Source organism: Canis lupus, chromosome 6 (assembly GCF_011100685.1).
Source record: "Canis lupus familiaris isolate Mischka breed German Shepherd chromosome 6, alternate assembly UU_Cfam_GSD_1.0, whole genome shotgun sequence".
Lineage (NCBI taxonomy): Eukaryota > Metazoa > Chordata > Mammalia > Carnivora > Canidae > Canis > Canis lupus.
The window spans coordinates 54945527-54960906 of NC_049227.1; the positions used below are offsets into that span (position 1 = coordinate 54945527).

Below are 15380 nucleotides of genomic sequence, written 5' to 3' on the forward strand. Positions count from 1 at the left end.
GAGTTAGAGCAGACGGAGAACGGGGCCACTCAAGGTGTGTCTACAGCCTGGCTGCCTGTCCTCACCCTGCTTGCTCCTAGCCCGCAGTGAGATGAGGAGCTTGCGCCAGCACATAGACCAGCTGCTTGACGAAGCCCACTACTTCATTCTGACATTTCCCCCCCATTGCAAGATTCCTCAATAAAGGAGTAATATATATCCTGACAGAAGCTCATTATCTCATTTCAAACAGTACTTTAAATACCACTTCTTTGCCCTGTTATGGGGCCTCAACAAAATATAGTTTGCCCCACCTCAAGCCAAGTGAATCAAGATCTCGGAGGATGGAGGCACCTGGATGGCTCAGCTGGTGAAGTGTCTACCTTCGGTTCAGGTCATGATCTTGGGGTCCTGGGCTAAAGCCCGGCATTGGGCTCCCCGCTAAGCAGGAAGCCTGCTTCTCTCTCTCCCTCGGCCACCCCCCCTACTTATGCTCTCTTTCTCAAATAAATAAATAAAATATTTTTTTAAAAAAAGATCTCTGAGGATGGGGCCCAGGCCAGTGTATTTTAATAATAAAGCCCCTTAGCTGACTCTGAGGAATCCTCTGGTAGAAAACCACTGAAGAGAGACAACAGGAGGGTGGGCGACTCAGGACCGTCTTCTCAGGACCTAGGCGATGTGAACTTCCATATGCACTCGCTTCAAACTTACGCGGCTCTACTGAGCAGTCCTATTAACAGACTTTAATAGGACATTCTTCTTGATCACCTAATTTGAGAGGAGTTGGCAAATTGCCTCAGATAAAATCTAAATCCTTCCTTCTAGAGGCTTTTGTTCATATTGTAGTTTTTCCGAAAGCTCTTCCAGTCCTTACTGAATTTATTCCTCTTGTGAAACAAACCCAGTTTCTTTAAAGCCAGTATAAAAGAGGGAAAGGATTTTCCTGCTTCCCCCCATGACAGAGCCCCTGGCACCATCCCCGCTGTCATCAGACGCCTCTCACCGCACAGGAGATCAGGTCCCTACGTAAACAGGCCAATGGCTCTAAAGTGCACAGCTCTGAGATGAAGGACCCACTGCGCTTACCTGCAGTTCCCAGGCTCAGCAGCACAGCCACCCAGAGGACCCAGAAGAAGATAAGGATGGCAAAAGTCCATAGTGGTTGGAACAGCAAGAAAGGAGAGCTGCTGATGGCTTTATTTATGACTTGGAAAAGTTCAGTTGTCAATTTTATTCTCTTTCTGAAGACAAAAATCAAGCTGAGCACAACTGCCTGGTGAGAAAGAGGTTAGACTAAATTACTCAAAATAATGAACATCCAAGAAGAGCTTAACGCAAACCTTAATATTTCACTGATATCTCAGCAAACAGCTCTTTGAGATAGCTACTCACTACTTTTATTATAATGGAACAGAAAAATATATTTTTTTAATTTTTAAAAAATATTTTATTTATTTATTCATGAAGACAGAGAAAGAGAAGCAGGGACAGAGGCAGAGGGAGAAGCAGGCTCCCTTGTGGGGAGCCCGATGCAGGACTCAATCCAGCGACCCTGGGATCACGCCCTGAGCTGAAGGCTGACGCTCAACCACTGAGCCATCCAGGCGTCCCCAGAAAAATTTTCAAGTCCTAATTGAGCATCTACTATGTGCTGGTCCCTATGCTGACCCTGCAGCTGTACCAGTGAACAAGGCACAATCCCTCACCTAAGGGAACATGCAGAGAACAAGAGAAAATGCAAACAAGGTCCTGTAGGGTCAGAGAACCATCTTCTAACCCTTGCCTCATCACCACAATATCCGAGAGACTCAGAGAATGCTCAAGGACTGCAAAAGGCAAGGAATGCAAGTAGGAGGGGAAAGGACAGTGATCGTGCCTCAAAGCAACCTTCTGAGCCTTTTTCTATCGGCTCTGGCCCCCCTCCATGGAGATTATATGTTAAATTCACCCTCGCACCCAAGCCCAGCTGCCTGCACCTCCTCACACCCTTCACAGGCAGGCTCCGCACGGACTAGTCTCCACCTGCCATCCACCCTCACACCCTCCCTAGAGCCTGGCACCCGGATCTCTGTCCACTCCTCTTTCCTTAAAACTGTCTCCTCCCTTGACTTCTGTGAATGCTCTTCTGGCTCTCCTCCTACTCCTTCCGCTGTTGTTTCTCAGAGTCTTTCGGGGCTATCTCCTGTTCCTCTGTGGTCTTAGCATCCTTCCTAGAGGCTGATAACCTTATTACAAATAAGAACCTCTAGCCTCGGGGCGCCTGGGTGGTTCAGTTGGTTAAGAATCTGCCTTTGGCTCAGGGTCCTGGGATGGAGCCCAGCATCAGGCTCCCTGATCAGCGGGGAGTCTGCTTCTCCCTCTCCCTTTGCTCCCTCACTCAGGCTTGTGCTTTCTCAAATAAATAAATAAAATCTTAAAAAAAGAAGAAGAAAAAAAGAACCTCCAGCCTCACCCTTCTCTAGGTGCTGGATGAGTAAGCATGTCAGTTCCTGGCCAGGCTGTGAACTTCCAACAGTCTCTCAAATTTAACTCGTCCTGAACCAAATTCATTATCTTCACATAAAAATCTCCTCTTTCTTCTAGATTCCCTATTCCAGTGGCCCTAATTTTTCTGGACTGTCCAAGAATGAGTTTCCTCTCCTGTGCGTTTCCATATCATCCCAAACTTACCAGTTGTAGCTCTCAGCATTTTCTACTGCAAATGTTTACTCATCTGAATTTCCCATTAGATTAAGCTCCCTGAGAGCAGAGCCATCCTTTAACGTCAAGGACGGCCCAGTGCCCAGTGCACAGCACCATCCCAGTTGCCTGTGTTCGGCTTCCCAGATCTGTCTCTATTCCCACAGTTGATCACGGCTCAAGTCTTATTATCCTCAATCATCTGTACCCCAAAAACATCCTCGAGCCTCTGCTTTTTTTTTTGAGCCTCTGCTTTTAATCCCCTTGGCTCCCAACTCCTGTTCTTTTCCCTCCTCTAACCCAAAGCTAAAGGGATCTTTGTAAAGGATAGAATCAATGATGTCATCTCCCAGCTCAAAATCCCTCAACAGTTACCCATGCTTCTGGATAAAGATCAAAGTCATTATCATCACAGATCAGGACCTTCCTGGCATGGATGGTCCTTCTTTGTACGGGCTCTCAGGCTTCTGCCAGGGGAACATCCCACAGGTCCCACTCATGTCCATGTGACCCCACATGTGCCATTCCTTTAGCTTAGAATACCCTTTATCTCCCAGCTGGGCTGAGGCATTCCTGGGCCACAGGATCTTACAGTCCAGTAGAGGAGAGTCAAGGGAAGGAGGGATGACCCAATCTGCTCCCAGAGCTGGGACCAGAGCCTCCTGACCCAGCTGTAGCATGTCAGGGGGAGCCAGGGAAGAGGCCTGGATACCCTAAAGCTGTAAAGGCTAGGTAGGAATTTCCAACTCTGCATTTTCAATGCCTACTACTATCAATAAGAAAAAGCAACTTTTTTTTTTTTGGTCTTACTTAAAATTTTCATGAAGCAAAATAATATGATCTCTAGGTAAATACACTTGGCTTCTAGCTCCCAAGTGGAAAGCTAACATGTGCGTATTTAAATGCATGTGTGTTTTGCAAGTTATATATATGCATAAAATATTCCTCTCACACTCCCGAGTACACTGCAGGGATGTTCATTACAAGTGCAGAGTCTCTAATCTGTCACTCTCCCCAGTCTCATCGGGGATCAGCAGGACCTAATGGGGGGTGTGGGCGAGGCTGGGCTGGGGGGCAGGACTGACTCACCATGGTGGCCACGTCTTGACTTCACTCTTCTGGGGTCTAAGCCTCAGGGAGCTGCCTTTCAGCCTGTACTCCTAGGCTGATGCCCTGAGGTGTGCATTTAATGCCACTCACCCTCTCTTCTCATCACTGCTAGGGCTTTTGGTGAAACTATTTATATAATATTCACAGGCAGCCCCCATCTCCCCAGAACAATGTCTTCAAGTTGATTTGTAAGGTAGCTTCTATGGACTCAGGAGATGGGAACATATCCCACCCAGGTGTCCTGGTAGCAGACTAGGATCTCCCTGGGAGATCTTCACTACATGGGAGTGTCAGGGTAAGGAGTGGTGACCAATGTGCCATGTGAATGGTGCGTGAGCTGCCGTTTGCTTCTACCCTCTGTCCCAGCACCTGAACAGTCCTCACAGACAAGGTGGCAACAGCCTCTCTGCCTTCACAGCCTTCTCTCTTGCTAACTTTACACTCAGTGAGGAGGAGAAGCCACCCCTGACTCTGGAGTCTGGTGCCATTAAAGGTTCAGTGTGTGGAGACAAAGGAAGCCCTGTGGAGGACTCAGGGAGAAGGCTGGCTCTCCCCCCAGCTCGGAGCCCTGCCCCCCACCCCCTCCCCACTGCCCAACAGCTCCAGTGTCAGCCTGGGGTACAGAGGGGGTCCTTTTTCCTCCAGCCTCATTCACAGGCCCTGGAATGGCTGTGGGCCCGGTCCCTGCCTGGGGCAGGACAAATTGGGAACTTTCCTTAATCATACACTTGTTCCCTGAGATGCCTTCCATGTGAAGAACACAAACCTGAAACCTCACTAGAAAGGAGAAAATGTGGAGACTACCAAATATGGGAATGAAGGCTCTCCTGGGAAGAGAAGTGGGCTGGTGAGAGTCTGCTTTGCTGGAAGAGCGAAAGGGCCTGTGGGAACCCTGGCCTGCTGCGCACCCACAGACCGTGAATAAGCAACACGCCAGGCAGGAATGGGCAGGAATGGCCATGATCGCCTAAAATCAACTCCAGCCCCCCTCCGGGACCTTGGGATTCTAGTGCTTTTAATGCCCCCCTGGGGAGTGACCCGAATGATTTTGGGCTGCCAACCTCCCTCTCCTCCCTCCCGCAACAACCCGGATCTGCTGCCTCAACACTCTGCCAGTTTTTAACTGGGGAGTTCTGGCAGGGGGTGATGGGGGCAGGTGGTAGGTTCTCTGAGAACCAAAATAATCCAGTGGCCAGCAGGTCTGGAAATAAAGGGTTCTCTGTGTTCAAGGGCAGTAGAAGCTGTCACACCCGGAGCATCCACTGGCTGGAGGGGGAGGCTCCTCGCAAACAGGAAACAGGAACTGTGGTAAGTCGGCCCCCTCCCCCGACCCCACAGTGTCCACCTTATGGCCGCTTGAGGGTAAAAATGGTTCTACTGTATTCAAGGAAAATGAATCAGCACAAGTAACAAATCAACCTCTGAGTGATGGCAGAAATGACTTGGGAAGAAGGTAGGCCTTTTTTTTCCTGTTTTTTAAAGGCTTTGATTTATTCTACGGAGGTACTGCGAATCAAAAAGAGAACACACTGAACATGTATGTCCATTCACCCTACTATTATGTATGCATACTCTGAGGTCAAAAAAAAAACCAAAAAACAAATTCTAGTTGTTTTGGGTTAAACTCTAATTATTCGGATTTCAGAGTCCTAGCAGGCTCCTTGACCTCCTGCTGGAAGGGCGTTTCTTACCGTGATTACTGTAGATACAATAGCAAACCCCAGCAAACACTTCATATTTTCCCTTTCTGTGTCCAATTCTATGCTGAGGTCATGGGTATAGTCGTAATACAGCCACCATAAGACACCACAGACAACTAGAAAGCAAAACACCAGGGCAGCTCAGCACACAGGCATGGGGTAACCGCCCCCCACCCTCAGCATGTGGGCCACGCACGGAAGTGGCCTGGCTCGGATAGTGGGTCCCACAGGCCCAGGGCTTTATGTGGAACCACTGACCCTCTGGAGGAGCTGGCCAGGGCCAGGGTAGCCTCTCCAAACCACCCGGACCTGCAGTGGCTGCTTGTCTTTGGGAGGCACAGGGAAGTGATTCCAGAACACAGGTGCATCCTGTCAGCCCAGCCTACAGACTGGGGAAGAAAGTGCATGGGCAGGGCAGTGAGGGGAACAACATTTAAGTCCAAAATCTAGAACTGCCCAACGAGCTCCACTGGTGATGACCCCTGCGGGAACCTGGACATCAGCACGGCACTCACAACACTAGGTGGATACCCTGACATTGCAAATGCTCTCCATTTAAGCACCGCATGCCACCTACACCACCACCATGGTGACTACAGAGGTCACATTTGTCTTAACTTGGCCTAGGTGGGAAAGTGTCATCGTTGCTGTGTCTGTCCTCCAGCATGGCACGCTGTGCAACTATGAGCTGTACGGCCCTAAGTCGCTGAGGGCAGAGCTGATCATTCAGGGGAAAGAAACCCTACAGTCATACCAATTATTATAAGTTCAAGCATCCCATGTCAGCTGGTAAATTGATGCTCCTTCAAACCTCCTGGGTGCCCCACCTCTCAGGCCCCCTTTCCTGACAAACCCTGTATGGACCCACCCACATTCCAGCAACAAAAGGGGAACCAGTGGGCACAGGAGAAGGTCTTTGGGACCTAAGCCCCAGCTTAGGACCTGAATCTTTTTAGACTGGTGGGAGCCTTTGCATGACAGCTGTGGGGACCCATGAATCCATGGCTGATATGAAAGTTCAAAAGACATTTTTAAAAGAAGGCATTCTTTCCAACAAGTCTTGGAGTCGTCTGTTAAAGGCATGGCCACTAGGATTGCTGGACTGGCAGGCCCATCTCAGCAGCAGCAGAGTACAGCAGTGACAATAGACTGGCATCAACTTTCCTATTATGTGCATGACATAAGCAACTCCGTCTGTCCTCTCTGACTCAGTTTTCCCATATGTGAAATGATGGGGTTGGAATGAGAGACTCTCTGAGACTTATTTAGCTCAAAAATGCCAACTTTTTAAGTTCCATACCTAGTGGAAAGGCTTTTCATTTAATCAAAAGGAAATCAATCAAGTGGAAATACTTACGCAACAGTCCGGAAATAATCAGTGCAATGAAAATCTGAACCAGAAGGGTGGTGATGAATCGGAAGGTGAACATCATGCCCAAAGACAAGGCTGAAAAATTAAGCAAAACATATAAACCCCAACAGCAATCAAGGTGTGAGGGTAATGATGCCAGGGCTATCATGATGCCCAGAAGAGGGAGTGCTAAGGATTTCCTTCAATTTCTGAATATCTTAAACATCGACTAAACAAAAATAACAAGACACACCCAGGGCACTCTCTGAGGCATATACAAGTTCAATCTGCTACAGTAAGCCAATATCTAAAGCCCTAGCATTCTTCTTGAATTAAAAAGAAAAAATTTCTTTTGTTAATCAGGTCTTATTTTCAAATACCCAATATTATTTTTTTAATGAATTAATTTGAGAGAGGGAGAAAGGGAGGGCATGAGCAGGGGGAGGGACAGAGGGAGAAGGAGAAGGACAAGCAGACTCCCCACTAAGCACGGAGCCCAATTCCAGAACACGACCTGAGCCTAAGTCATACGCTTAACTGACCAAGCCACCCAAAGGCCCCCCCAAATGTTTTTTTTAAGTCCACATGAACCTTTAAAATTTTTTTTTTTTTTGCCATACTTAACTCTTTTGACTTCTTATTGGGCTTATGTAAAGTTTTAACTTTAAATGTTCTCATGCTCATGTATCTTTACTAAATATGAAAAATCAATGCCTTTAGAAATGAAAAATTTAGGGTTCTAATTTTTCGGTAAGCTGTATATGTAAAAAATCTGCACACTACTTTCCAGTTCTTGGGGTTTTAAGCTTATTATTTTATGTTAAGCATATCAGTGAATTTATATATGGTTTTACTTTTTTGCTAAACAACAAATCAGGATTACATATGAATAGTTTGGTGTTGTGGTTAAGAACATGGATTTGAGGAGCAAAATACATTTGGGTTTAAGTCTCAGCCATGCCACCTCCTCTAGTCATCACCTGACTTCAGTCAAGTCACTTAACCTCTGTAAGCCTGTTTCCCCCTCCTACAAATGGTGATAGAATTCTGATGAGGTGTTAATGAGTTAAGAGAAAGCATGATGCCTGGCACATTTGGGTTGTAAGAAATAGGGAAGTTACATAATGGTGAAGAGTTAGGCATCCCCAAGCATTCAGAAAGTAGTGATCCTTTGGTTATGAAATTGCGGAAAATTCAGCCTGTAAATTGACAGAATCATGGCTGACCAAAGAATTTTTCAACCAAAAGGCTGGGGAGCAGCCACTGGAGAAGGGGTAGGTGGTAGGCCATTACTACAGCCCACACTGGCAGAATGTGCTAACTTGTTCAAAGACAAAGTTGACTCTTTTTTCTTTTTAAGACTTTATTTATTTATTCATGAGAGACACAGAGAGAGAGGCAGAGACACAGGCAGAGGGAGAAGCAGGCTCCATGCAGGGAACCTGACGTGGGACTCGATCCTGGGACTCCAGGATCACACCCTGAGCCAAAGGCAGGCGCTAAACTGCTGAGCCACCCAGGGATCCTGACAAAGTTGACTCTTAAAGGGGCTCATCATGTTGAAAGAGAGCAAATAGGAAGTTAAGGGGTCAAGAGTCGGGGTAGCTGCTTCCAGAAATGCCAGGAAGAGGCATGTCCCAGCTTGAGGCCTTGACCTGCCTACAACCCAATGCAGGCAGTTGGCTGCATCAGGCCATTGCTGTGTGATGTTACTTAACAAGGATGCACATGCCTCCTTCCCTTGCTCACCAAGCAGCCTTCTGATCTGGCTTGCCTGTGGGGACAGGGCATTCTGGCCAGAAGATGTGCATTTCTGGTTCCCCTGACAGTTGAACTTTTCATGGCCAGCTTGCGAACTGCTTTGCACATCCACCCTTACACAGAACTGAGAACCAGGCTCTGAACACGGCTGCTATATTCAGGCAGCCCACACTCGGTGAGGCCTCTTGGCAGAGCCCAGCTGGTGTTTCCCTAATTCTATTGTCCCCTCTCCCATCTGAGCCTAAAAACATTGAAAATATTTATGAAGAAAATACGCGAAGTTTTATCTTTAAGTCAGAGGCTAATTTTCATTGTACAAATATGTAAGCGCTAGAAACTGTGGCACAGACACTGCAAGAAAATTTACAAGAAAATTAATTGAAAATTACCTAAGGCGAGGATACACAGGCCGAGGATTGTGTCCCTTCCGGACATGATCCCACTTAGGATTCGATGGAGGATGTCGACATCGTTTATCAAAACAGACGCAAATGAGGAATAGCACTCAGGGGTCCGAGGGACACATCGGTTAAACAAAGGAAAAGACTTGCTACGAAAGAACAGAAGGCAAAGATGTTTATTAAGCTAACTCAAAAAAAAAAAAAAAAAGCCATCTGTATTTAGAATTCTCAACAACCAAGAAAACCTTCGATCTGCAGAAATAAGAAGTTGTTTAGCATCCTGTTTGCAAAGTACACTCTGGAAAGCTGGGCAACTGTGCTCTGCGCCAGGAAGCAGCTGATGCTCTGGGTGGGAGTGATGATGGGGACCCGGAGAAAGCAGAAATCTGCACTTGGAGAGTGACACTTGGGACTCCCCTGTCTTGGCCCTTCTCAGATGCAAACTACCAACTCCAACTCGAGCACTGCAGCATGTCTTTAAGGAGCTGTTAGACACAAGGGCTGGCTCCATCGGAAGCTGCGTGGATGAAACAACCAGCTTTACTCTAAGGAGACGGATGAGGCTTGAGAGGCCTGCTCCAAACAGAATGCGTACTTGTGAGGGATGAATGTATGAATAAAGCTGTGATTGATAACTGCCTTGGGTAGAAGAAAAAGCTGACCTTTTGGGGCCCCTTCCTGAAATATAAAAAATGTTCATGGATGTTCATCTTAATGACTCTTAATGAGGCCACAAGCACCTTCTTTCTTTCCTTCTGTGGGTTCTGCCTTTTTTTCCCTCCGTGGGTCCCACCAGTGCAAATAATCCCAGCTCAAGAAGTGTCAAATTATCTGACAAATTGCAAAAACCAACCACTTTTTGAAATGTGTGAAGATGAAACATGGGAGACCCCAAATGCAAACAATACTGTATTGTCCATGAAGTAAAAATGGCTTCTGAACTTTCAATGAATACAACATAGAACATAGGGAAGAATCTTTCCCAGGAAGTCACATTACAGAAATAGTTCCTGAGTCACTGGATAGTGATTCAAGAGAAGGGTAATACAAATAAGCAGCTTTTTCCTAATTAATCAATTTGAAAGTGTAATATATTCACATGGCCCAAATCCCAAAAGGTACAATAGAACAAATAAACTGTGGGAAATAGCAGTGTTTTTTCTCTTTGAAGAAAAATACATTTTTCTCAGGCAGCCATTGTTTTGATACATCATTCTATTCTTTCTCTCTTTTTTAAAGATTTATTTAGACAGAGAGAGTGCTCATGTGTGAATAAGCAGGGGGAAGGGGTGGGGGGAGTGGAGAGAGAGAATCTTGAAGCAGATTCCCTGCTAAGCATGGAGCCCAAGACTGGGCTCGATCCCAGGACCCTGAGATCAGGACCTGAGCCAAAATCAAGAGTTGGCCACTTAATCAACCGAGCCACCCAGAAGACCCTAATCTTTTTTTTTTTTTTTAAAGTAAACTCTACGCCCAACGTGGGGCTCAAATTCACAACCCTGAGATCAAGAGTCCCATGTTCTACCTACTGAGCCAGCCAGGTGCCCCTCTGCATAATATCATTTTAGAGACTTTTAAAAACATATGTGAATGTATTAGGAAATGTAAACAGAAGTTTGCATCTGAAGCTCAAAGACAATAGAAATTATACCCTAAAATGAGATGCTAGACCCTATCTTGCTGGGCTTGCCAAAAAAAAAAAAAAAGTTAGAAAATTGGTTAGATTCACAAACTCCTGACCCACACTGAGAATATAAAAGGGTTGGGAGTTGGAGATTAGGACATTTTAGAAAAAAATTCTAATTTTGAAGTAATTTTTGAGCTACAGAAAACTTGCAAAGATGCTACGGAGAGTTCCTTTGTATATTTCACTCACCTTTCCTAACATCTTATATAACATAACCACAGTACTTTTGTGAAAATGAGGAAATTAAAAAAAAAAAAAAGGAAATGAGGAAATTAGTATTGGTACTGTACTATTAACTAAACTACAGTCTTTACTTGGATTTTACCACTTTTCACAGATGTCCTTTTACTTCTCTTCCAGAATACAATCCAGGATGCCATGCTGCACTTAGTTGTCGGGTCTCCTTTGGTCTATGACAATTTCTTAGTTTTTGTTTCCCACGACCTTGACACTTTTGAAGATTCATGGTCTGGTATTTGATAAATTGTCTCTAATGTTTTCTCATAATTAGATTGCAGTTATGGGTTTGGGGAAGAACACCACAGAGATGAAGTTCTCTTTCCATAGAATACTGGGGAACATGACAGCAACATGACATCACTGGTCAAGTTAAACTTGATCATTTGTTAAGGTGTTTGATATCTACCAGGTTTCTCCACTGTCATTATCTTTCTATATTTTTGGGGAGTGAGTCACTAAGCCCAGCTCACTCTCAGGGGGAGGGAAATTAAGTGGCAAGTATTTACACACACTATTTGTAGTAAATATTTCTGTAAAGATTTATCCCTCTGTGCTGTGCCCTCCTCCCACTTACTTATCCAATTCATGGATATTTACTTTATTCTTTAGGTTATAATCTAGTATGATTGTTATTTATTCTATTGCTCCAATCATTCCAGCTTTGGCCACTAGGAGGTCTTTCAGGTTGGTCCCTGGGTAATTTGACATGCCCCACCGTTTTTTGTTTCTGTGGGCACATCCTCACTTTTTGGTTCTGCAAGATTATGCCATGTTTATCTTGTATTTTACTTATCCAAGCCCTAAAAATCAGTCATTTCTCCAAGGAACTCTCAGAAAATGGTATTTAGAAACCAATATCTGGGTACTAGGTATGCTCATTGCAACTGAGGTGTCACTGATCCTAAGTCCCCTTATAATCAACCCTGCTAAGTACTGTCAGAATGCTAATTAGTACCCCTGTGAGAAACAAAATTACCAACTAGAGCATGGTGCTTATGTACAGTTATTTTTGCTTTTCATTCACAGTATTTAGTCACAAAGCTGTTTTCCAAAGTTACTTAAGTCAGCTCCTTTTCTCTCATCTCCCTCCAGTGAGGTTATGTCACACATTTGTATTAAGTTAAATTCATTTGTCAAGTCTGCATTCTTGATACCTTGGTTGATTTTATTTTTTATTTGGATACAGTAAAGTTGACTCTGTACAGGTATTGATAGGTACACTGAATCATGTCAAAGAACAGTTCTAAAAAGCTTTTCATTTGTTTTGTTTTTATTTTTTGAGAGAGAGAATTTTCATGTGAATCCATTCCTGTTCCCAAGGGAGAGAGGGTGAGGGTTACCACTCCTGAGTCACTTGAGAAGTGTTTCCTAGAAAACTCAGAGGGCTTAGATGACCCCATGTGTGGTTAAGGTCTGAGCCCTGAGAAGTGGAGGCTAGTGTCCTTAATGTTCAAGAGAGCTACATGGAAAACTGTGGGGCCCTTAGCAGAAAGAGGATAGAAGTGGCTGCTTAATGTCCCAGGTCCAGGGAACTTAGCAAACGACCAGCCAGAGCAGAGTTGCATTTGACCACATGAAGAACACTGGAGCTGAGAGAGCCAGAGCGATGGGGAGTCTCCAAAGAACCCAAAATGTGTCCATGGGAGAAAGCTGGCTGGAACATCTCCCACACCCAGCAAACTGGTACTAGTATCAGTCAAATAAAAGTGCTCCTATTCCCTCTTATTCCTCTTCACTTTTGCTGTGCCAACCTGAGAGTCAGAAGCCTATTTTAGCAGACTGTGAGAGGAAAAGGTGAGGAGGAGGAGGAGGAGGAGGAGGAGGAGGAGGAGGAGGAGGAGGAGGAGAGGATTGCAGTCCCCTTCCCATGTGTTCCTGGCCAAACCCGGGGGAAGGAAAAGTTTCAACTGGCATTCAAAACTGAAGTCTATCATATTGGGCTGAACATTTTAATTACTGAATGGAAAGTATCTCTTATAACTTAAAGTGACAGCATAATTATTACTTAAAACTAACCAGAGCAGTCTTGGGAACTGTGTTTTCATTTAGGAACAGAAAAAAAAAAACAAAAAAACAAAACTAGCCCCACTGAATAAATTTAAAGAGACAGAAAGAAAGTAAGAGAAAGAAATTAAGAAAACGATCTCATTTACAACTCCACCAAAAAGAATAAAATATCTAGAAATTAACCAAGGAAGTAAAAGATCTAATCTTTGAAAAGTATAAAGTATTGATGAAAGAAGTTGAAGACAACACAAATTGAAAGATATTCCATGCTCATGGACCAGGAGAGTTAATATTGTTAAAATGTCCATACTACCCAAAGCAATCTATAGATTCAGTGTAATCCCTATCAAAATACCAATAGCATTTGTCACAGAGCTAAAACAAATAATCCTAAAGTGTGTATAGAACCACAAAGGACCTTGAATTGCCAAAGCAATCTTGAGAAAGAAGAACAAAGCAGGAGGTATCACAATCCTAGATTTCAAGAAATACTACAAATGTGTAGTAATCCAAACAGTAGAGTATTGGCACAAAAATAGACACACAGATCAAGAGCCCAGAAATAAATCCATACTTTTGTGGTTAATTAATCTATGACTAAAGAGGGAAGAATATACAACAGAAAAAAGGCAGTGTCTCGATAAATGGTGCTGGGAAAACTGAACAGCTATAAGCAAAAGAATGAAACTGGACCACTTTCTAACACCACACATAAAAGTAAACTCAAAATGGATTAAAGACCTAATTGTGAGACATAAAGCCATAAAACTACTGAAAGAAAAAGACAGAATTTCTTTGACCATGGCCTTAACAACATTTTTCTAGATATGTTTCCTTAGGTAAGGGAAACAAAGCAAACATCAACAATTGGGACTACACCAAAATAAAAAGCTTCTGCATAGTGAAGGAAGTCACCAACAAAACAAAAAGGCAACCTACTGAACGGGAGAAGATATTTGCAAATAACATATCTGATAGGGGGTTAGTATCCAAAATATATAAAGAACTTATTCAACACCAAAAAGCCAAGTAATCAAATTAAAACATGGGCAGAAGACCTGAGCAGTTTTCTAAAGAAGACATACAGAGGGCCAAGACACAGGAGAAGATGTTCAACGTCACTAATCATCAAAGAAATGCAAACCAAAACCACAGTGAAATATTAACTTACCCCTTTCAGAATGGTTAGAATCAAAAGACAAGAAATAACAAATGTTGGTGAGGATATGGAGGTAAAGAACCCCTTGTGCACTGTTGGTAGGAATGCAAATAGGTACGGCAACTGTGAGAGACAGTATGGAGATCCCTCACAAAATTAAACATAGAATTACCATATAATCCAGTAATTCCACTATTGGATATTTGTGCCTCAAAAAACAAAAATGCTAATTTGAAAAGATACATACATCCCTATGTTTTTGCAGCATTATTTACAATAGCCAAATATGGAAGCAACCCAAGCATCCATCAATAGATGGATAAAGAAGAGGTGGTATATTTAAACAACGGAATATTACTCAGCCATAAAAAAGAATGACATCTTGCCATTTGTGACAACACGGATGGACCTAGAGGTTATTATGCCAAGTGAAATAAGTCAGTCAGAGAAAGACAAGTACCCTTAAGCCCCATCTGATCAGTCTCCACTATTAACCTGATTTCTAGAACTATAAACTACTTTTGACTGTTGTATATTCCCATTTGCTCTTTTCCTCCTCTTAGCTGTGATGTATATCACTAGATCATTCTTTTTTTCCCCTTTTTTCATTAGATTATTCCTTTTAATTGCTGAGTACTATTCCACTGTATGACTGTATTGTCATTTGCTCTTTTGTTGATTGCTATCCAAGTTGTTTCCAGTTTGGGGCTATTAAAAGAAAAGCTGCTATCAAAATTTCTATGTGTCTTTTTATTGATGTTCATTTTCAATTTTTTCAAGTAAATACCTAAAAGGAGAATTGCTAGGTTGTATGGTAAATGTATGCTTAGCTTTGTAAGAAACATGAAACTTTTCCCAAAGTGGCTGTATGAGAGTTCGAGTTGTCCCACATTCTCACTAGCATTTGGTGATGCTCCGTTTTAAAATGGTAGCCCTTCCAGTAAGAGCACAGTGATATCTCATTATGGTTTTAATTTGCCTTTTCTTGATGGCTAATGGTGTTAACTATCTTTTTATGTACATACTGGCTTTCCGTAGATCTTTTGAGAAGTACCTGTTCAAGTCTCTTGCCTGGTTTTATTGGACTGCTTGTCTTTTTGTTATTGATTTGAAGCAAGGGTCGGCAAAATTTGGCCCACCATTTGTGTTGGTACATGACCATGTTCCTTATAGGAACACAGCATAACTCATCTGTTGATGTATTTTCTGTGGCTGCTTTTGCTCTAGACTGGCAAAGTTAAGTAGTTGCCACTGAGATGATACCATCCACAAAGCCTAAAATAGTTGCTATATGACCTTTTAA

At 43.6% G+C, this 15380-nt stretch overlaps 1 protein-coding gene across 9 annotated transcripts in view; it reads right to left on the reverse strand.

Moving 5' to 3' along the window:
• Positions 1 to 15380, reverse strand: part of SLC44A3 (solute carrier family 44 member 3) — a 112411-nt gene that overhangs the window by 74052 nt on the left and 22979 nt on the right. For all 9 annotated transcript variants that reach the window (XR_005361189.1, XM_038541281.1, XM_038541282.1 and 6 more), the window contains 4 exons: positions 8973 to 9133; positions 6829 to 6918; positions 5463 to 5587; positions 1069 to 1255 (listed from right to left, as the gene is read on the reverse strand). Coding sequence is in view for 8 of the 9 variants with exons in the window: in XM_038541281.1 (XP_038397209.1) it covers positions 1069 to 1255; positions 5463 to 5587; positions 6829 to 6918; positions 8973 to 9133 (563 nt within the window). In the remaining variant the exon portion in view is untranslated. The remainder of the gene's footprint in view (positions 1 to 1068; positions 1256 to 5462; positions 5588 to 6828; positions 6919 to 8972; positions 9134 to 15380) is intronic.